This window comes from Mustela nigripes, chromosome 8 (genome assembly GCF_022355385.1).
Source record: "Mustela nigripes isolate SB6536 chromosome 8, MUSNIG.SB6536, whole genome shotgun sequence".
Taxonomy (NCBI): domain Eukaryota; kingdom Metazoa; phylum Chordata; class Mammalia; order Carnivora; family Mustelidae; genus Mustela; species Mustela nigripes.
The window spans coordinates 78,573,485-78,595,102 of NC_081564.1; the positions used below are offsets into that span (position 1 = coordinate 78,573,485).

General features: G+C 45.5%; 1 protein-coding gene across 4 annotated transcripts in view; it reads right to left on the reverse strand.

The window, feature by feature from the left end:
- The window catches only part of BCL2 (BCL2 apoptosis regulator), a 165,770-nt gene that overhangs the window by 140,367 nt on the left and 3,785 nt on the right, over positions 1-21,618 (reverse strand). The window contains exon 3 of one of the 4 annotated variants that reach the window (XM_059409794.1): positions 13,557-13,821. The exons of 2 other annotated variants lie outside the window; for them this stretch is intronic. In XM_059409794.1, the coding sequence (XP_059265777.1) occupies positions 13,819-13,821 (3 nt within the window). In that variant the 3' untranslated portion in view covers positions 13,557-13,818. Of the gene's footprint in view, positions 1-13,556; positions 13,822-16,453; positions 16,811-21,618 lie in introns of those variants that run through there. One more of the 4 variants, XM_059409790.1, reaches the window with a different exon arrangement.

Here is a 21,618-nt window from a genome sequence, read left to right on the forward strand (position 1 = left end):
CTGAGCGGAGTGGGCTCAGAAGCCCGAAGACGGAAGGTCTTCACGATCTGGCATCTTCCCGTTGCGGATGACCAGTCATGTCAACAATGGCTCTCCCACCGCAAGCCGGTGTTTGCCGGAGGAGCCTCGATTTGGCAGGGCAAGTTCAGAAGTGTGGAGCTGGGCTCGAAGCCTCCGGTGCAGCTGGTGGGACCCAGCCTCCTCCTACCAGCAGCCAGCCAGGCTCTCAGCGGCTGCTTCCCCTGCACGCTCTCCCCCTGCACCTCCCGCCGCCCGAGAGAGAGAGAGAGAGAGAGAGAGAGAGAGAGAACACACCCAAGCAGCAGGACTGGTGAGACAGGTCTCATCACATGAAACCAAAACACTTCTCCAGACCGCACTACCCAGAACGAAATGCTCTCTGATCCCCTGAGCACTTTAAACCAAAACACCCTCAAACCCTGAACATCAGCAACGCACATACTTCTCTTTTTCGGGGTTGTGAAGGGAGGGTGAGGTGCGGCACAGAACAACAGTTTTCACCAGAGGAAAATCCCCAATACACAGGCTGACACCTGCTTTATCTATTCTCCCCCTCCCAACCAAGTTAAACCATCACGAACAGTCTCGACAAAATATCCTCTGCGGGTCTGGGGGTGGCGGTGACTGGGCGAGGACCGGGCGTGTGCTGGGGGACATACATGTCAGCATGGGGGTGTGAACGGGGTACGCTCCCCACAAGCGGGTGAGTGCCTGGCGCGGACATTTGGTTATTCCCCAGCCTGTTGGTACAGGGTCTGGGGGAAGATAAGCACATCTCAAAATCCTCCTGACCGCGCTTTCACTAACCCACCCACAAAAACAAACTGTAGCTAGAAACTTCCAATGTCTCATTTCAAAATTTAAAACCAGAGCTCGAAATGGGAACATATAAGAGACCGCATACATTTATGGAGAGAAATCCCCCCCCCCATTTCCTATCTTCTACAGGTACCCACTGTGAAAGAGCTCATCTTTAGATCTTTTTTTAAGAACTAGCTGCCAACCAGAGATCTTCACTTCGACACTTCTTTTTTCAAATCTAGCATCTCCTTGCCATGTGATACCACGACACTTAGAGCTGGCGGAGCGAAAGCCTGTCATTCTTAAAACACGAAGAGAATAATTCAGCGCTTTTTTTTTTTTTTTTTTTTTTTTTTTTTTTGTGATCACAGAGAATGCAATTAATACTCTGGCTGCCTTGGTATAGACCAAACCTTCTGCCACAGTGTTTTGTGCTACTGCTGTCTCGGGCAGCTCTGCCAATCTTTTCATTCCAACAGAAACGATGCCAGGCTTCTCAGCGCTCAGCAAAGTATAATGAGGCGGAAGAGGTGGCTGGAACCCTCAGTGGGGGAATGTGGTCCTGGGGTGATGTTCTACGAAGTACAGAGCTACCTCGAGATCCAAGCGCTTTGGTCTCCCCACACCTCCCCAAAGCAATTAAAACCTAGTCTTTACAAAGGAAAGGAGTGAGATTCTTAAGTCTTCATGGGTAGCCCAGGAGATTTCAGTTCATAGGTGGTGCAAAGCAGGAAACACAGCTGCAGACAGAGAATGAGCAGTGATTTTCTACGGCATCTGATCGACGTGGGGGAGAGTTACTACCTGCACAACAGGTAGACTTCCAAGAGATCAGATAAGAAATAATTATGACTCACAGAAAGGACAGGGGTGAAGAGAAGAGAGCCAGGAAAGAGAAATACGTATACATGTTTGTAGACATTATGCTACAACACCCGTGCACAGGCCAAAGCTCTAAGGGAATCCTAGACCCAACCCCTGACTCATTCAGGGCCAAATAACTGGTCCAAGCCAGTGATGATATTTACCACGGATCCCAGGGGCCCCTGAGTATATTAGACAAAAGAAAAAGCAGTAAAACCAAACCCCAATGCTCTCACTGATTGGATATTAATACCCCCCTACTTGATCCCTAGCCTTCGAAACTTAGAGAATCACAAAATCTAGTGAGAGGCCCTCTAATCCAACTCTCTCATTTACAGATGAAGAAACGGAAGTTCAGAGGAGCGTGCGACGCACCCAAACAGCAAACGGCTCAGAAGGCTGGGACACGACCCAGGGCTCTTGGCCCCCGGCCCTCAGTGCTTGGGCTAATCTCACCCGCCAGACCAGCCACAGACTCCTGACCTTGATAGCTTCTTCTTCGCTACAAGTGTACCTCCCCCATCCTGTGTCTGGATTGAGTGTGTGATATTGTGATATAATAAGAAATATATATTTGGTCTTCACCTCCGGTTCCTGGCACAGAGCTCCTAAAACTCTTGGAATTTCCTGAATGACAGCAGTGATAGCGGTATCTTTTGTTATATTATACGCAGCCTCAGTCCCCAGTTCCGGACACAAGAGCTTCTAAGACCCTTGGAATCTCTACTGATGAGTGTCTTTTGTATGCTAATTAGATGATTAGTGGCCAGTGGTCTTGTATCACCTCAGGATGGAGGGGAGGCCTGTCACCAGAAAGTTCAAGACCTGATGACAAGGAGATGGGCCTTTCAGCCCCAATCCCCAGAACCTTTTCTGGAGAGAGGGGTACAGAATGAGTTAATCACTACAGCCAATAATTTCATCAGTCATACCTACTACATAATAGAAGCTTCATTCAAACCCCTGAACTGTCAGGGTTCTGAGAGCTTCCCGGTTGATGAACGGTCCAAGAGGTTGTGAAAGCTCCCGGCACTTCCCCCATTCCTTGCCCTATGCACTTCTTCCATTCAGGTGTTCCTGAGTTGTATCCTTCATTACAAACCAGTCGTAGTAAGCCAGGTATATTCCTGAGTCATAACCACTCCAATGATAACCATTTCAATAAATTATCAAATGTGAGGAAGGGGTAGTAAAAACCTCTGGTTTATAACTGGTGGGTCAGAAGTGTGGGTGGCTCAGACACTGGTATCTAAAGCAGGGGGCAGGCTTTGGGATCTGATGCCAACTCCAGGTAGTCCATGTCAAAACTGAATTAAATGGTAGGACGCCTAGCTGATGTCCAGAGATTCAGAGAACCGGTTCCTGGGGCGAGGAACTCCCTTCCACATCTGCTGTTAGAAGGGCTGGGAGTCCAGTAACTCACAAGGGACTCCTGGCATCTGATCTCCTGCCTCTTTTGTCCAGGGTAGCTGCTTTGTCCTTCCATCTTGTGGACAATCCAACTCAGTCTCAGAACTTTCTGGCAGGTGAGATCTGCTGGCCTTGCTGCACACGGCTAGGCACAGGACAGGACCCCAGCTGACTTCCAACAGAAGAAAGCATCCCCTTATCAGGACAACACGCACAAACCCTTCCCTAACTTTGACCTGATGGTTCCCAAGACGTGAGTCCCACCTTTCCACTGAGTACTGGCTCCGTCGTCCCTGGATGAATGTGTCACATTAGTCGTGGCAGGACATGCTACATTCACAAACACAGACATATTTACTTCTAAATGGGATCCTGTCCCGTTGCCTTGAAATAAATATTCCTAGTTTTTAGTTTCTTTCTAGCAGACATCGGACTAGCGGTGGAAAGTCTGATGTTGTACTCCCAACCCCAACTCTTGAGGTAGGTGGGCAAGCCTCTTCTTTGACTTCAAGATACTCATCTTTAAAAGTGTGGCCCGGCCCTCCCTGCATGCGCCACGCGTGGCTCAATGAGAACCTGGATGCGAGTACACTTGGGAAAGAGTCACACAGTGTGCCACAAAGCTGTCTAAACTATACCCCGTCTGGGCAAAAAGGAAGCTCTTTCTACCCTCCCATATAATAAGATCCAAAGATGGGGTAAAAAGGTGACCATACTGTGTAATAAACGGTTAGCAGTCCAGACCAGTACTGTCCAATAGAAATATAACAGGAGCCACACGAGTAATTTTAAATTTTTGAGTGGCCACGTTTAATATAGTCTTATTTAAACCAATATATCCAAAACACTATCACTGCAACATACAATTAACATAAAAATTAACCTAAAAATACTAATAAAGCATTTTTGCATTCATCTTTTCACACAAAGTCTTTGAAAGCTGGCGGGTACTCTATACTCCAATCACATCTCCAGCCAGGCTAGCCACACATCACGTGCCCGGTGGCTACGGCACTGCCGAACACTGGAGGGGATCTGGGACATACTTCGTCACGGTTTCACGCTTTGAAGCTTGCGAGTCTTTTTTCGATGCCTAGCACTGTTTTAAATGCCTAGTTGATACGTGTGAGAATGGTAAGTGTTTGGATGTCTCCTGTGATCATGGAACATCATGGGATAAGAAGAGGCAGAAACGACTTGAAAAGGCATTAGTCCGTGTTGACCTTTTCCTATTCTTGAAACCCAGAAGTCCTGGCTTGCAGGCTGCCAAAGGGAAAGCTGCTGCTCCTGGTCAAATCCCAGGTGAGGTCTCTCCTCACAGTGGGAGCCCCTCCCTCCCAGCTACCTTTTACCCCGGTGCCTCTACAGGGGCCACTGCCAGAAGCCCAGGGAGACCGCTGAAAACAGATGAGCACTTGTCCCCCCCACCTTCCACATTACTGTGAAATCATTTGCATTCTGTTTGGCGAATTTGCATAAAATGGGAGCCAAGAGAGTCTGGCTGGCTTTCCAGGCCACACTCTCTCCAGCTGCTATGGCCACCACTATTTATCACCACTTACAAGGGTGGGAGAGCCAGGCAGAGCCCTGGTTGGAATCAGCATAAAAATAGAAGCCCTTCCCTACACTGCCTGTCCTCTGGGGTAAAGGAGTGGAGGAGCTCTGAGATGTAATCTGGCTGCCACGTCCTTTTGTTATGACAAGAGTTTATTTTATGTGACTCTGACCTATGGCATGACAACACAGCCTCCGTCAGGGCTGTAACGATCCATGACGGCGCGCTCACCTGAGCCGTGGAGCTCACGTTCTGGCCTGTGGGCCACCTGGGAAACCAAACTCACCACCCTTCATTCCAGAAAGCCACAGGCTTCCATTCCAAAAAGCAATGTTTCCCCTAGAGGACCCCTTCCCCTTCCTCCCAGGTTCGTTGAGGGTCAACTCAAGGTAGGGTGCCACTGCCCCTAGATGCGCATGCTCCTTCCTCTTCCTTTGGGTCACGGGGTGGGGGAGGGGGCAGGGCTGGGTGGGGTTGGGAGACGGATCTGTAGGCGCCAAGTGGACAAAGTAAATGACACAACAGAGAAGGCAAGCCTGCAAGGGAAAACACACAGAAAACAATTTGATGCTAGTTTACAATTTGTTATTTTATCTCAAAGGCCCATCTCTTTCTAGGACTCTTTCCCAGAGAAATTCCATTTTCATTACAAAGCTGGTTTCGATGCCAGGGAAAGGACTGCAGCGCTGTTATTACTGCCATTGTTATTTCTACTAAGGTCATCTCAGATGGTATGTCTACGTGAGATAAACGGTTTCCTAGGCAGGCTTCTATGCCTCCCGCCGCTGGTTCTGTTGGCCTGCTCATCACTCCTGGGGCCTTGACACAAGCAGCTTCCGGGAAACTCCAGAAGGGGAGAGGCCATAGTGCTGTGGAGAAGGGCACCGAGTACCCTGTGGATGCCTGAGTTCAAATCCCAGCTCAGTCCCTGAAGCAGTGGCGTGAGTCACCTCTCCAAGCCCCCGTGTCCTCATCTACAAGGACAAAAGCACACCAAGCTCCTGGGACTGTCCTAAGAAAGAAATGCGTTCATGGAGATGGGCTGTTTGGAAAGCTTCTGGCAGGGCGCACGCACACAGCACCAACAGCTCTTCTACCATGATACGGCTGGGCTGTCCCTCTGACGCGGCCGGTGCTGCTCTTACCATCCACGCAGACTGTCCAGTCAGTCAGTTGGTCGGTCGGTCGGTCAGCATCTACTGGGCACTGCTGTGGGCTTGCCCTACGCTGAGCACCGAGAAGTCAGTGATGGTCAAGTTGCATCCACATTCCTCAAGTCCTACGCACAACCTTACAGATTCTACCTTTGAAATGTCTTTCACAGTTGTCCCATCCCGATGGGAAGAAGAGGCAGGTGTCCAGGCGCAGGTGCTCAGCCCCGTCCCGAGAGGGACCCCTGCCCCTTCTTCCCACCTGGACTCCCTCTGCCCCCTCCAACAAAAATTACTATCCTGCTAGAAACCGTCACTGGCCCTCTACCGCATGAAAGACCAAAGACCAAATCCAAGTTCTCGGGGAGACCCTCAGGGCCTTGGTGCATCAGCCTTGCCTAACCCCGCCCCCTGCCCCCCACCCCCAGCTTCATCTCCTTGCATTCCACCCCACAACGCCTATCCTCTGGTCATGCTGACTTCCGCACCATCCCCAACTCGTCACAACCTTCCCATGACTCTCTGTACTTGCACACAGGACCCTCTCCCATCCCCCACAGGGCAAGCTCTTATGTAGCCTTCAAGACCCAGCCTGCAAGGTGCCACCTCCAGGAAGCCATCCTTAACTTCCTCAGGAAGAACTCACTGGATTGCGAGATTTCCAGTGGAGGGGCTGCCTCCCCAATCGGCTGCCCTCCACAAGGCCAGAGACTACACAGAGAAACCTCGCAGGCATTGAACCTGCTGAACAAGCGAGTGACCACATGTCACTGTCCTGTAGTGGAAACGAAGTCCAGGGGCAGATGCTCTGAGTCAGGGCACACGAGCCCTTCTGGGGCACTGGCAGGGCGCCTGGTTGTTCCAAATATGCCAACAATGTCCCTCTGGCAGAGCGAGGATAACTTAGCCACAGCACTCCAGCAGAAACCCCCCAGAGACACCAACACCCACATGCCCCATAGTCCGGATCCCTTCCATGCTCGGCCCTAGAAAGTGAGGTCGAAGAAAAGGAAGGTGCAGGTGAGCCCACGTGTGAGGGTGCCTCGTCTGCTGTTTCTTTTTCACGCTGCCACTGCCTTGCCTCCTCCCTCGCCCTGTGTTCTGGAATGAATCGTGGCCCATAAGCCCATTTTTCAGATGACTGAACCCAAAACTTTTAAAAAATCTTAACCATCTGGAAAGGAAACATTTCAGAAACACACTACCCGCTTTCCTTGAACTCTTCAACTCGCCCTTATGGAAAGGGACCCGTCCTGCTGACCCAGCATCATCGCAAGCCTGGCCTGAGCCACGACCCGGGGACAACCTGGAGGACTGCTATGACCTTCGTCACCATCCGCCCCACACAGAGGAGCCTCACACGGCCGGGTCTGGCATTCCTGGGCGGGGCTTCGTGGCCTTGTTACGCTCTTTCGTATAGTCAGACTCTCCACGTAATTTTTCTAATAATTTGCAGGCTCTGCTTCTCACTCGGGACTAATGGACTGTCTGTGCCATTTCTACAACCAGAAAAAATGGTAAGTGACCTTGTGAGAAGATGTATTATAAATAAAAACAAAACCAAAAAAACTCTGAGTGGAAAATTATTTAAGCTAAAGATACAAATGTAGGGATCTGAAGGGGCACGTGCACCCAAATGTCTATAGCAGCGATGTTCCACTGTGGAAAGAGCCCAGATGTCCATCAGCAGATGAATGGATAAAGAAGATGTGGTATATATACACAATGGAATACTATGCAGCTATCAAGAGAAATTAAATCTTGCCATTTGCAACAACATGGATGGAACTAGAGCATATCATGCTTAGCGAAATAAGTCAATCAGAGGAAGACAATTATCATATGATCTCCCTAATATGAGGAAATTGAGAGGCAGAGCCAGGGATCATGGGGGGAGGGGAGGAAAAATGAAAGAAGATGGGATTAGGAGGGAGACAAACCATAAGAGACTCTTAATCTCAGGAAATAAACTGAGGGTTGCTGGGGGGTTGGAGGGAGGGAGAGGGTGGCCGGGTGATGGACACTGGGGAGGGCATGTGCTGTGGTGAGTGCTGTGAAGTGTGTGAGACTGACAATTCACAGACCTGTACCCTTGGGGCAAATAATACATTATATGTTAATAAAGAAAAAAATTTTTTTTAATTCAAAAAAGGGAATGACATTCTGACAGAGACTACAACATGGATGAACCCCGAAAACATATTGTTAGTGAGATAAGCCAGACACGAAAGGACAGATACTGTGTGATTCACTTGTATGAGGTGCCTAGAATGGTCAGATTCACAGGGACAGTAAAAAAGTACTTATAGGGGGCCAAAGGGAGGAGGGAATGGGGAGTTTGTGTCTAACGGAGTCAGTTTCAGTTCGGGGTGCTGGAAACGTTCTGGAACGGATGGGGAGGGCGGTGGGACGACACTGAGAATTTATGGAATGCCACTGAGCTATGCACTTAAAAAATGGTTAAAATGGTAACTATCAGGTATGTCTATATCTGTCTCTTTCTCTCCAAGCCCACACTTGCAGGCGCACGCGCGCGCACACACACACACAGCACACACACCCCAACTCTGTTAAGAATGATGGCCCAGCTCTTATGACTAATGGGTATGACCTTTGGCGTGTAACCTTTGTGTTACCCTTGTGCATAGCAGGGGCTGAAATTACTTCCTAGTTCTTAGTTGTGTTTAGAATCATCATAATTACTAAACAGAGTGTTAATGGACTTTGCGGTCATAAAGACTTTTCATCCACCAATTACAATCCTGGTGACAAATGAGTGCTCTTCGTTTCCACATCAACATTATAAATCATCGCAGGTACAACTGAGGCAGAGAAAGGAAAGAGGTTTCTCCTCTTCATCCTAGACAGGAGGGAGCCCGTCCTGGGCACAGAATCCAAATGTACCCCTCTCTTGTCCCAAGATCAATTGCTACCACTAAGAGGTCACACAGAAAGCCATTAAAAAACAAAGGTCCTAATTATCTCAAGTCCTTGAGATTTTAAGAATTTGTAAAAATACATAAAGCAGACTTTTAAACATTATCATGTTGGGTTATAGCTTATAAATTAAACACTTTAATTATATTGGACCCACATTTTTAAGGCAGGCTAGTCCCCAGAAGAGAGCGGAAATAGCTAGTGGGGTGTTCAGTTCAGCAAACACAGATCCCAGGGTTTGGGGAGCCTGGTTTTGAACTCTGTCTCAATAAATAAAAGGTTACTATTGTCTCTCTGCCTGAATAATAATTTCCCTTCCTTTTTTGCTTCCTTATGAAATACCATGAAGTTCTACTCTAAAAATTAAAACGTGTTGTGCCTGGGAGACACGTTTAATTTAATTTTTTATTTACATATGCTTTCTTAAACAAACCCCTTCAAACAATTTTGTTTTTATTTTATGCCTTCTGAATTTGAGTTACTCATTTAGCACATGAACTTAAGTTAACTAGTCAACCGATACTGTTTAATAACACGAAGAGATACAGAAATTAATGAAATGAGAAAGCAAGGAAAAACAGAAATACGTTTAATAAGGAGTCTAGTAAGAGTTTCCTATCTTGTCAGGTCTTAGTGTTTAGGTTTCTTTTAAGAAAGTAGTTTCCTGGCCCACTCCAAAACTCCCTGAACCCTGCAGACTAGCCCAACAGCATCCTGTTCAAATGTTATTGTGGAAACACTGTGCTGTTCTAGGTCAAATGTATCCAAATTAAACCAAGGGAGATGGAAACAACTCTCCCTTGATACACCGTGGTGGCTGAAAGTGGGTTTGTTTATGAGGAGAATAAAATTTACAGCTAAATATAAAAAAAGGGATACATCATCATCTTGTAAGCTTGAGTAACATGTCATTCCACCTCTGGACTCTGGAAAAAAACACTAAGGCCATGCCTAAAATAAGACAGCAGAGGGCTGAGGATGACCCAAGAGGTAAAACCACAGACTTTTCCCACCTCCTGATTAAGGCATCAGGTAGGTTACAATTGGACAGTGAGGTCATTTCTCTTGAACCAGGAACGCACTGCACATTTGTTATTCCAACACACACACGCTGACCCCTGGGGCAGTTTCAGAATCAGGTGTCTGGTCTCCAGTATGAAGCGGTGATTACTACTTATTTTTCAAAAGCTATTTACATGGACTGTTGGAGCCAACAGAGGAGAAAGACAGAAACAAAATGTTTCTCTTTTTTTTTTTTTTCAACTATGAAAGAACTTTTAAAAGTTCGTGTTATGAAAGATTTCACCTCCTCCTTACTAAAATAAAGATGACTAATTGGCTTCCTAAGGAAACACAAAAGAAACCAAAAAGTCACATGCAGTCAAGTGTTACTTTTTAATAGGTTTCTATTTTACATTAAAAAAAAAAAAATTCCTTAAGTTTTAGAGGATATCCATGACCGCTTGGATTGCCTAAAAAAGGATCTGGTTTTGCCTCTTACTGGGGAAAATTCCTTGATTTTGCAAACCTCTGCTTCCTCAATCTGTAATTCCACTTCCTACCCTCAGAAGAGGTTATGGGGGTTGAATTATCTCCTATCCACCGTAGCACTAAGCACAGAGTCTGGCATGTGGTGGGGTGAAATCAGTTCCTTCCTTCCTCCTGGCTTTTGGGGCCGGAGCCATTGAACAACGTTGTGATACACAGAAATGTGGGAAATGAAAAGACCAGTAGGGGTAAGGGGGGGAAAACGTTCCAAACATTTTGGCCAAAAACGAAAGTCTTCTCTAAGTCTCTATTGTGCATGCAACCCCCACCCCACACTTGAACTGACACACGGGCTGTTATACTAAAGTAGAACATTGTGTTTTTGCCATTGACCCTCTCTGGGTGATCTGCGGTACCACTGGAGGAACCCCAGGACTCCCGCAAGAGTTAATGAGGCCCATCGACACTCTCTTATCAGCCTGTCCCCTTTCTGCTATACTGCAGTCCCTTATATGGTGAATGATTTGCCTGCTTACTGTGCTAACTTCCACAACGGAGGATTCACGAGAGGGTCGAGGGACAGCTCTTGACCGCCACGTCTTCTGCTACAACTCCAGCGCTCTTCTCAGTATTTGCTGAATAAATGAGGTTGAACTAACATAGCCACGTGCCCTTTAGACGCTCCGGGAGCTTGCTGATGAAGGCTCCACCGCTTTTTAAATTCAGAAACCGCTTTCATCACCAAGTTTATGTTGCTTACCTAAAGAGGCTAATCTTAGGAGTTAACAAAAACGCAGATTGCTGGTTAGATGCCAAACAAGCAAAGTGATTGTCTACATTCATATAATTCTACCTGCCCTGCTGTGTCCCAGAACCCTCATGCTGAGTTTCGAGAACTCTTCTGTCCCTCACACCACTGTCCCCTTGGAGGCGTTGCCTGCTCAGTCCTGCCTGGCCGCCAAGCACAGCCGCAGCATCGTGAGCGGACGTGTGGGCCTCACAAGGCAAGAGGTCAGGTGTCCCTCTGCCCATCCCATAAACATGAAGCCCCCTTCAAAAAGCCAAATCGAAAGGGGGAGGGGGGAGAGAAACCTGAAACAAAAGACTACATTTTAATTTCCTTGACATTTTTTTTGAGGTAAAAGGCAGCAGAGGATACTACTTTTCAAAATTAGATATACTGGATTAAGTTTCTGTTGAGGAATCTGGTGTCCTTGTGAAAACAGACCCTGAGAAGCAGCACAGAGTAAGGACAGAACCACTGGACTCTGAGTCTGGGAACGAGTACCAGCTCCTCTGGCCTTTCTGGCTCCCCCGCAACTCCCCAGAACTTTCTCTTTGCATGGGAACAAAGAGAGGACAAAAAGGGTGTGGGCGGAGAAAGTGGGACTATAACACCTGCCTGGTCTAGGGTCGCCATGAAGACCAAAGGGGCCAACAGACACAAAATTCCCTTGGAAACTTTAAAATCCTCGGTCGAGGGGCGCCTGGGTGGCTCAGTGGGTTAAGCCTCTGCTGCTTTCAGCTCAGGTCATGATCTCAGGGTCCTGGGATGGAGCCCAAGCATCAGGCTCTCTGCTCAGCGGGGAGCCTGCTTCCCCTCTTTCTCTGCCTGCCTCTCTGCCTACTTGTGATCTCAGTCAAATAAATAAATAAAATCTTTAAAATCCTCCGTCAAGGTGAGATGCCACTCTTGAGATTTTTTTCATGTGGAGGAAGATTCTATGAAAACTGCCTCTCAAAACTGAATTCTTTCTTTCTTCAAATATAGTTTTGTTAACTGGTTATTAATGACGATTTATTACAAGGAGACTCCTAACAAAATAAAATTTCCAGTCAGGCAGGGTTAACTGAAACAAATGGGAAATAAGAAAAACATATATTTTCATGTATCTACTACGACGAGGACCATATTCTTTTCAAAATGATTATGGAAAAAGAGCACTGTAATTGAAGGAGAAATGGGCCATGTTCTGAAGCATTCAGTCCATCACTCTATCTTCCTAAATAAAAATCAGTCCGTTCTAGTCCTAATCATTGCTTAAAGCTACCCGCTTCTTGCTGTCCCTACCACCGTTCGTCCAGGTCAGGTACAGGTCTTCAGCTCATTTGCTGAGCCAGCTTCTCCCTGTCTCATGTCAAGGCAGGACCTTTCTTTTCTTTTCTTTTTTTTTTAAAGATTTTATTTATTTATCAGAGAGAGAGAGGGGGAGAGAGCGAACACAGGCAGACAGAATGGCAGGCAGAGGCAGAGGGAGAAGCAGGCTCCCTGCTGAGCAAGGAGCCCGATGTGGGACTCGATCCCAGGACGCTGGGATCATGACCTGAGCCGAAGGCAGCTGCTTAACCAACTGAGCCACCCAGGCGTCCCAAGGTAGGACCTTTCTAGAATAAACCCTTCCCCGGTGCCACTCCCGCATTGCCGGCTCTGATCTGCCCCCTTGCTCGCCTCCCTCGCTCCAGCCCAGCTGGACTCCCGCCGGCCAGCAGCCCGCCTGCCTGCCACCGGCTCTTGGCGTCCCTGACCTTTGTTCCCCAGGTTCTTCCCGCTGGCCACACTTCGCTCCTCCTTCCCACGCCTCTAGGTTAGCTCCGGCTCCTCCTTCAGGCTCCAGCCCCCTCTCCTGGGTGGGAAGACTTCCTGGACTCTAATTAAAGTGCCACTGCTGTGGTTGTCGATCTTCTCTCCTGGCTCTCTCGAGGCTCCACATCATCGGGGTGATGATCTCCACCCCACAAACTGGGAGCACTCCCACTTTCCCAGGGCCTGGCCTAACCACGTGCTCCATTTAAAAAAAAAAAAAAAGTGGAACAAATGAATAAATGATCCCTTGTTCCGTTTGCTTTCATTGTATCATTCAGCATAAAACGGAACAAAACAAAACACCCTAGTTATTCTCTAGAAAATACAGAAATGCCGCTGGGTCCTACATTGTCAGAATGAGGACATCCTTTCCAGTACCGTGCTGAGTCAAACAGGTAGCGAGGTCCTGAGGAAGAGGCAAGGGTCTCGACTCATATTAAGTTTCCCCCAAGTCCCCACGTTTTAAAAGCACTAATTTCCTCATTGGCCATGCCCTTTCAATATTCCTTCCAAAGGTATTTTCAGTTTCCGTTTGACATGTACTTTCATCAGTTAATTTTTAATTGAGCCAAATATTAAATGTTCACATTAACCAGACAAAGCGTGTTTAGCTACTGATTTGCAGTGACAGCTGGTGTTATTCTCACACACAGGCCAAGCATGAAATAGAAAACTAATAACCCCTTAAGTGTGTTCTCAAAGTATCATTTATGGGAAAGAAGACGACTTTCAAAGGAGACTTGTGCAATGGCTGTCATTTTTTTTCCCCGAGCCACAAGCTGTTACAAAGCAGGGAAGCTCATTTTCTCACGGATGCGGACAAGCTCAAGAATCCCACTGTCACTCGATGTGTTCATTAAGAAGGAATCTGGCAGCAGCACGGGGGACAGATCCTTGGGAGAACAGGCCAATTATCTGGGTGTCCTTTATAATTTGAAGTTTCTGAATTCACTCATAGATAAGCCACTTGAAGAGGGTCTGGCAATGGTAACATAATGCACAGATGGTCACTAAAGAAACGAGAGGGGGAGGGGAGGGAGAGAGAATTTGCTTGTGGTTTCATTCATGGGGACAAATCTGCAAGCTGACACATCCTTCTTTTTAAAAAGCCCCTGGAGAAGTATGGTCAAGCTTCATTACAAGTAAACAAATCATACGATCTTTCTCAAACAGATGACAAAGGATGAGCAGTAACACTTTGAGTTTGCTTCGTGCCAAGAGATGAGGGTTCTTAAAATGCAAAATTCCTCCAGTTCTTAAAACCACAGAGAGGCAGTGATTCCGGCTTCAAGCAATACAGAGCATTGAGTCTAAAGCTGCCAGGCCAGTGGTTTTTATCCAGGACGCCCCTGGTGGTGTTCTTGCTGGTCTGTGTCTGGAGAGGTAAAATCTTAGGCTCTCTCACCTCTGGGAACACTGAGCTCGACTGACTGCCACCTTCGACGGGCGGCTTGTTTTCGTGTGGGAGAAGAACTAAGGGCTCATTTATCGCCGTGACTTCTATGCTGTAGTTCTTTTATATTGGAGCTACGACACTAATTAGGGGAGGGAGGAAACCACCTTGTACCCACTGTGAGAACCCTGGACGAGCCCTGATTTCTTCAATGATAAGGAGATGAAAATCTCAGCCATTAAGGCTTCTCCTGGGCTTGAGATTGGAACCACGGGACTGAGAGTAGCTAAGCACATATGTAGAGGCTCTGTGCCCTCTTTGTATAAACAGATCTAAGGTGACAACCCACAGCCTAGTGTCTAATATTAGCGTTAAAGACTTCTATTGAAGTTGAATGTTTAATGTAGATTATTTTCTATTTAAATTTTAAAATACATTTAATGTAAATCGAGACTTCTCTTCAAGTATGAATGACAGACTTTTTCAATTCAGTGATAAGTGTTGAAATCAAAATACTCCACAGGTGTTTTCCTTTTTCTCATTTCTATTAAATCTGTGACGTGGGGACACTTGGAACACAGACACACTCCACAGTTAAGGAAAGTAGGAGAACATTAGTTGGTTGGGATGAGTTAGATGCTCAAAGGGCCTCTTCCATAATCTTTTATTCATTCATTCAATAAACAGCTACTGTACATACTTATGATCTACTCTGCTAGGTGCCAGTTAAATAGGATAGGAGAAATATTTTTCTAAATAATGAAGTACCCAATGAAGGAGAACACTTTGATTGTATAAGATCTGCACAAATGGGGATTATTATTAGGATATTGGGACAACATTAATTTGACTCAAGTTGAATTACTGTTTAAGTACGTAAACTGGTAGTGGAAAGCCAACCCCACATTAATCACCTCCATCTAATCCACAGAAGTCTGTAGAGGACTTTTGGGGAAAAGCAGTATAGAATCAGCAGGGGCAGTTAGGACCACTTCTGGAAATGCAGGAAGGAAGTGGGAAATCTACCTGGCTTGGGGGGAAAATAGCATATCGTAGCCTTCCCCAGATTCTCTCTTGAGCCCCAGATCCTCAAGGCTAACTGCTAATGGGCATCTCCACTTGGATATCCTACTGGAAACTCAAGCTGAAAATGTCCAAAATTAACTTCATCACATTTACCCCCCCAAAACAGCAACTGTTCTTATCTTTCCTCTTTCTCTTGAGGACAATAACACTTTTTGAATGAGCCAGGTTTCAGACTTGAGTCTTCTGCTTCTTCCACCTGTTGTGAGTCCTCTGCCTCCCCTTCAGCACTGCCGCCCACCTCTGGCGCCGTCGGTTCCGTTCCCCACTCTGCCACCGTGGTTCAAACCCCTTACCCGGTCTCTCACTGTCCAGCAATGTTCAGCAAGCCCACACACGCCGCCTTGCCTCAGAACCCTTTTGATACTCATTTTAATGTCTACCATGTTTATTTACACTTCACCAAATTTATTTAAACGTCTCAACTTAGGACCCAGTCATATCTCATGAGGGAGCTCTGCGTCCCAACCAAGTCAGACTCTTTACTGTTTGCAATATTGTCCCATTAGGCTTCATCCATTCCTGTCTGCTCTGACTTCTCCAGTCCAGTTATCTAAAATGCCTCCTCCCCGTACCTCTATTGACCACCTCCTGCATGAAACTCCTCCAGGTCCCCTTCCTGCTGGACCCGATCTCTCCATCCATTAAAGAGTGGCAAAGATTACAGCAACTTACATCTTTTTAGGCAAGCTCCTTGAAGACAAAGTTGATCTTACACACTTTTTTACTCAACTAAAACACCTGGCATAGAGCCTTGCACATAGCAGACCCTCAGTTAACGGGTTTTCAATGAAAAAAATATATTAATGTATATGATCATGCAAAATCACAAGAGCTTCATTACTCTTTTCATTTCCATCCCTGCCTTTCGTGAGTTAAATTCTGTGAACGACTGCTCATTTGTTCTGATAAGACTTCTTCATACTCTTTTCTTCTTATACTGTTACTTTAATATTTAATAAGGGGCTCTGCCTCACTATACTTACAATTTTGTTATTACAAAAACTCAAAACCACCTCTAAAAGCATTCAGTGTTAAAATGAAAGAGAGACAGAGGGAGAGAGATGCTAGCAGGAATTCACAAGGGAAATGACTAGGGGGAAGCCCTGAAATTTTAGACTCAGAAGTGCAAAAGGGCATCATTTATGGGCTTGCCTTTTTTTTTTTCCTTTAGTAGAATGAAATATCAATCTCTGAAGCTGAGCATATAATTTGCAGTTAATTTTATTCCTATTCTAATTGCGAGAGGGTAATACATACAGCAAATAGGGAGTGAATGAAGAGGACTAAGTATCTGTCCCAGATTCTCCTGGAAAATTCAAATGCACCTAAGTGGCCTAGCAGGCTGCAGTTCAATTTCAGGGTCACTACACAGATACAACATTCACGGTGCTGCCCGCTAAAGCCATCTTCGTCCTCTGCCCAGAAGCGGTGGAGATAGTCCAGAAGAGACAGCCTGCACCACTGATCCTTTGTTCGGTGCTCCAAGCATTAAAAGTCGCAAACTCCCGATACTTCCTCAGCTTAAGAAAAGATAGTTAAAAAGAGAGAAATACAGTAATTGGAACTGTCACGAGAAAGCTGTACTGGCCTCGATGGAAAAATCTCCCTTGAGATATTAAAGCTTCACTTGACGTCGTGGGTCCTCGGGTTGTTTTCAGGAGGCAGAGGAAAAGAGGAGACTGGGGTCAGTCATAAGCTTCTGACTCATTATGTTGAAGCCCCAGAGAGCCGATGAGCTGATTATTAACTAAAAATGGAATATGGCTCTATCCCTGACATTCTGAAGGCAAAACAAGGAGCAGGATGAAAACACAGATTTTCCAAACAGTTTCCCAGGGAAGTGCGTGTTCCGTGTGTCACGGAGAAGAGAGGTCCCCATTCTGTCGAGAAGTTTCTCACAGAATCCTGTCAATCCCCCAAGAAAAATCACCCAAGTAGCTCTCAGTACATCGCTACAAAGAGTCACCCCAGCATAGCAGGGACGTTCCTTTCCAAACACGTTTAAGGGGCGGGTGAGGAAGTGGTCTTGAGTAGAAGCTATTTTAATTAAGTTAGTCAAAACTTCTCTATGGCCAGGGAATAACCCCTCTAATCTCACACTGCAGAGACCCGAGCAAGCAAAAGTTCTGCTGGAGGATTCTATCTCCCCCCCACTCCCCAGAGTGGCTGGAATTCAACATCTTTGAGGAAAAAGTGTCACCTTCTGTGGACAGAATTGTGCCTTGCCCTGCTCCCGGCAGCAAGACTGAAGTCGAGGTTATACTCCAGCTCCGGCCACAGCCCTCTTCAGATCCCTCTTGCTGGAATGCAGGCTGAACATTCTTTGCTTCAGGTGACTCCTACCCTGTGTGTGCCAGGAAGGCACAGGAGCTACATCCTGGAGGTTTCCCAGGGGTGGGATGATGGGCAGCTAGGGGACAGTCCTGGGGCAGGGTCCCCATGAGAAAGAGCTAGAAACAGTCATGCAATCATTATTCTTACTGAAGGACAGCTGTCTGTCCTTCTGTTGTCTGGCAAGTAAAAAGCAGAGAAACAGTGTCAGCACTATGGAGTGGAGCATATATCAGAACAAATTGGTGAAGGAAAAAGGCTTGGTTGTAATTTCAAAAGTTTTACAATCTTCCACTTAAAGGAGGACCACGAGTGCAAGCAGTTAGACAGTACAAGACCTGCCTTTCGGGACCACAAACGCTACAATGGACTAGAAATTTCTATAAACAGATTTTGGAAGAGAAGCCTCTTAATAAAGGGAACAGTACTATAACCTAAAACAAAAGAAAACAAAAGCTTTTTTTTTTTTTAAATCTCTGCCAAAGGAAGAGCCATGTTCTGTTCAAAATCAACTTGTATTTTTCTGCATACAAGGATGATTTAAGAGAGGCAGTTCTTCAAATTAAGTTAGTCTAATCACCCTATTCAAAGCCTTGATTGTCTTTTAAATACAAAGAATTACTGAAATACCTTAAAAATTGAAGACAGGTGTTTATTAAGTCTTCTTAATGTGTATTAAGGGTGTTTAATGGGTAAATATTTAACAAGGGAACTCCCCTGGCCTTTCAGTTCTCTTAAGTGTGTGTTTGTAACGTACAGTGTTTTTTAAATTACCTAGATTTCTCCTGCTATTTAAATCAGAACTAATGCACACATGAACCGCCATATGGTTAGAAGTAACTTTTTTAGACAAAGATAGAAGTGTATGCAAAATAATACATACTTGGGTTTTTTTTTCTTTTTCTCTCTATATCTGAGCCTCTAGGATCATGCTAATAGGGTTGCGTGTAACTATGAGTTCACTTAGACACCTATGACACTAGCCCATGAGGTCACCCAACGCAGGGGTAAAAGCTGTCTTTCCTGTGTCCCCAACCTAACCCAGGGCCAGGTACATGAAGACTGGCAATCACATCTGTCAAAAAGTTGTCTCAGTCCTTGGATGATTTTCATCGTTAATTCTCTTTCTATGTCAAGCACTAACACTGTTTGAATCAAACCAAGAAAAATGAAAAAGAAAAGCTTCCTAGTGAAATAAATTCATGGAGTGGTCTCCTGTATGTAGCTGGGGGAAGGGGTGGCCAGCTTGTAAGGTTACAGCTATGACTGAATAAGGTGATGATATTAGATTACCTTAAAAAGGCTTAACAGAACCTTTGAACCTCAAATACAATCTATCTCAGGGCGGGGCGGGGTGGGGGGGGACCTTTCTACTTGTACATGACAAAGACAGTGTTGTTTTTCTAGCACAATTGCACTTGAGCTGAGATACTGGTTTGCGTGACTATTGCTAAGACACGATGAGCGACCTCAAAAATGGGCATGGGGACAGCTGAGCAGGACCACTAGTCATATACACAGCACCCACACACCTGCTTTCTGAGTGAGTTTACTCTTCCTCCAAAAAACCAACTAGGACTAGAAACAAGGTTCAGGAAAAACTCTGAGAGTTTGCTTTTAAAAACAACAACTTGTGGCTTTTGTTACCTGGCATTCTGTGCATTTAAACAACCTGAAATGTACCAGGTCAATTAAGGACTGTTAAAAAGATCAATCAGTTCTCACTAGAAAGCACAGCTGAAAGTAACAGGACGCACAAAAGAAAGCCATGTTTGCAACAGACATTGAACAGCAAGGAAAGCCCTATGACAGAAAAGGGAACTAAGGGAACTATAAAATTTTACAAAGGTCCACAAATACAATCACTCAACAGCACGTGACTTGCAAACTCCAGGGGCGACCATGTAGTTTTTTTCCTACAGAATAAATTATTGCAGGGAGTCACGTGGTCCTTAGCAGGGAGAAAGATGCACTTTCCCAAGGAAAGTTCATCATTAAATATCTTAAGACTGGACCATCTTCAGACTATTTTTAATCCCTAACATTTCGCTGCCAAAATTGGCCATAAGCAGCTGATACTTGGCTGCCAGGAAAATAATGCTTTTTCACTTATTTCCTACACTGGCATGAGAATGGCACTGCTTTCTAGTTAAGTGTTTTGGTGGATCTGGACTGCCAACAGAAGATAGAAACTGCTTGCCGACCAACTAATAAAAAGGAAGCTAACCTCTACTGGATGTGGAGAAGTAAGTTCCTGTCTTCCTAAACCACCAAGACTAAAAGACCAAAAAAAAAAAAAAAAAAAAAAAAAAAAAAAGGAAAAAGAAAAGTCACGCCACCATCTCATCAACAGAATGAAGCTAATCTCCCATTTAAGCCTTCTCTTTCTTTTAGTAGCCCACACCTCACTCTCTTATGAGACATGAAGCTGAATGTCCTCGGCCTGGAGGGAGCTATCAACCTCACTCATGGTCAAAGTGCCCTTATCTCGACACTTCCCCTCCAAGAGCCCCTTCGGCTTGAAGCAATCTTAGTCAACGCATCCACAGAACTCAAACCATGTTACTAGGGTTAAAATAATAACTAATGGAGCTATCAAAAGAGAGAAATCCCCTGCCTTTAATTGGAATAGAAGGGCTTACTTATTTTTACTTATTGTATTTTACTTTACTTATTGTCACTTATTTTATTGGGATCAGTAATGCCAATGCAAACTGTATAGCTACCATGAAAAACAGTCTTGAGAAGATGGGAGCTTATGATAATTAATCTCCTTTCTTTCATTCCAGGGTATCTCATCCAAGGATCAGATCACACTAGTGGACATCTGGGAATACTCAGTGTTCTAGGTAATACTAGAAACCCGGGAGGCTGCTGGAATGGGACAGTGGAAGATCCATCCCACACTGTCATTCTTCCTAAAAGATGGCCCCAGGAACCAATGGTAGATAATAGTCAACATCTCTAATTTTTATGTGCATTTGACAACGCGGATCTCGCGAGAACCACAGGTTCAGACTCATTGGCTATGGGGTGGAACCTGAGAAGCTGCATCTCTAAGAAGCTCCCAGGTGATGGTCTGTGAACCCCACTTGGAGTAGCGGGGTCTCAGACATTTCCTAGAACTAATGGTGCCTTGCACTCCCTCTGTCCTGCTTCTCGCACAATGTCTTATTCAAACTTAGGAATAAAGCTACACTCTGTTTTAACCCAATTTCTTCTTTAGTCTTTATTTAATTTGTAAGCTTCTGGGGCTATGTCTCAGATGCCTCTCCTCCCAAGACACTTTCTCCAAGCTATGGAACGCAGAATACAAACAGTTTTCCTTAACCTCAGAAGGCTGATTTTGCATCAATAGCAGCAAAGACAAAAAGTGACTTCAGATCCGAAATGCCCATTATTCTACGTGCAGTCTGATCCACTGAGTCCTAGAAGCCACACAAGTCATTGTCAAAAGTCGGAAGAATGTACTAGCTCTCTTCTGACATTTGACAATGGGTATTCTGAGTACGTAACACTGTAAGACACAATACAGTATTAAGGGCGCAACTCTGATTGGTGCAAATTTCGGGGGGGTGTGGAGAATCTGTCTGTTTGCCATATGCCTAAACCAGACATTTAATTAGTCATGCCCATTTGAAAGGATAGGTAAAGCATTTGTAACTCTCAAATACTACCACTCTGATTCTAAAGTATCCACTTATTACATTTCCTGATACCTGCTTTTTTGGGCCAAATTCCTTTGTTTTCCTATACAGTCATCCATCAACATGTTGTTCTGAAAACGACACATTTTACCATCAGCTATTTGTGCCTCTGTATGATTTATGTTTACTCTGAAAGGTTTTGTCAAAAAAACTTTTTTTTAATCATGTTCTACGGTATGTCATTGTGGTTTGGCATCATAAAATACAGCCTCGACGTTTATCAATCTCAAATACCTGTTGACCAGAGAGACAGGCTCTACTATGAAGACTCTATTTCGAAAGGAGTTAAA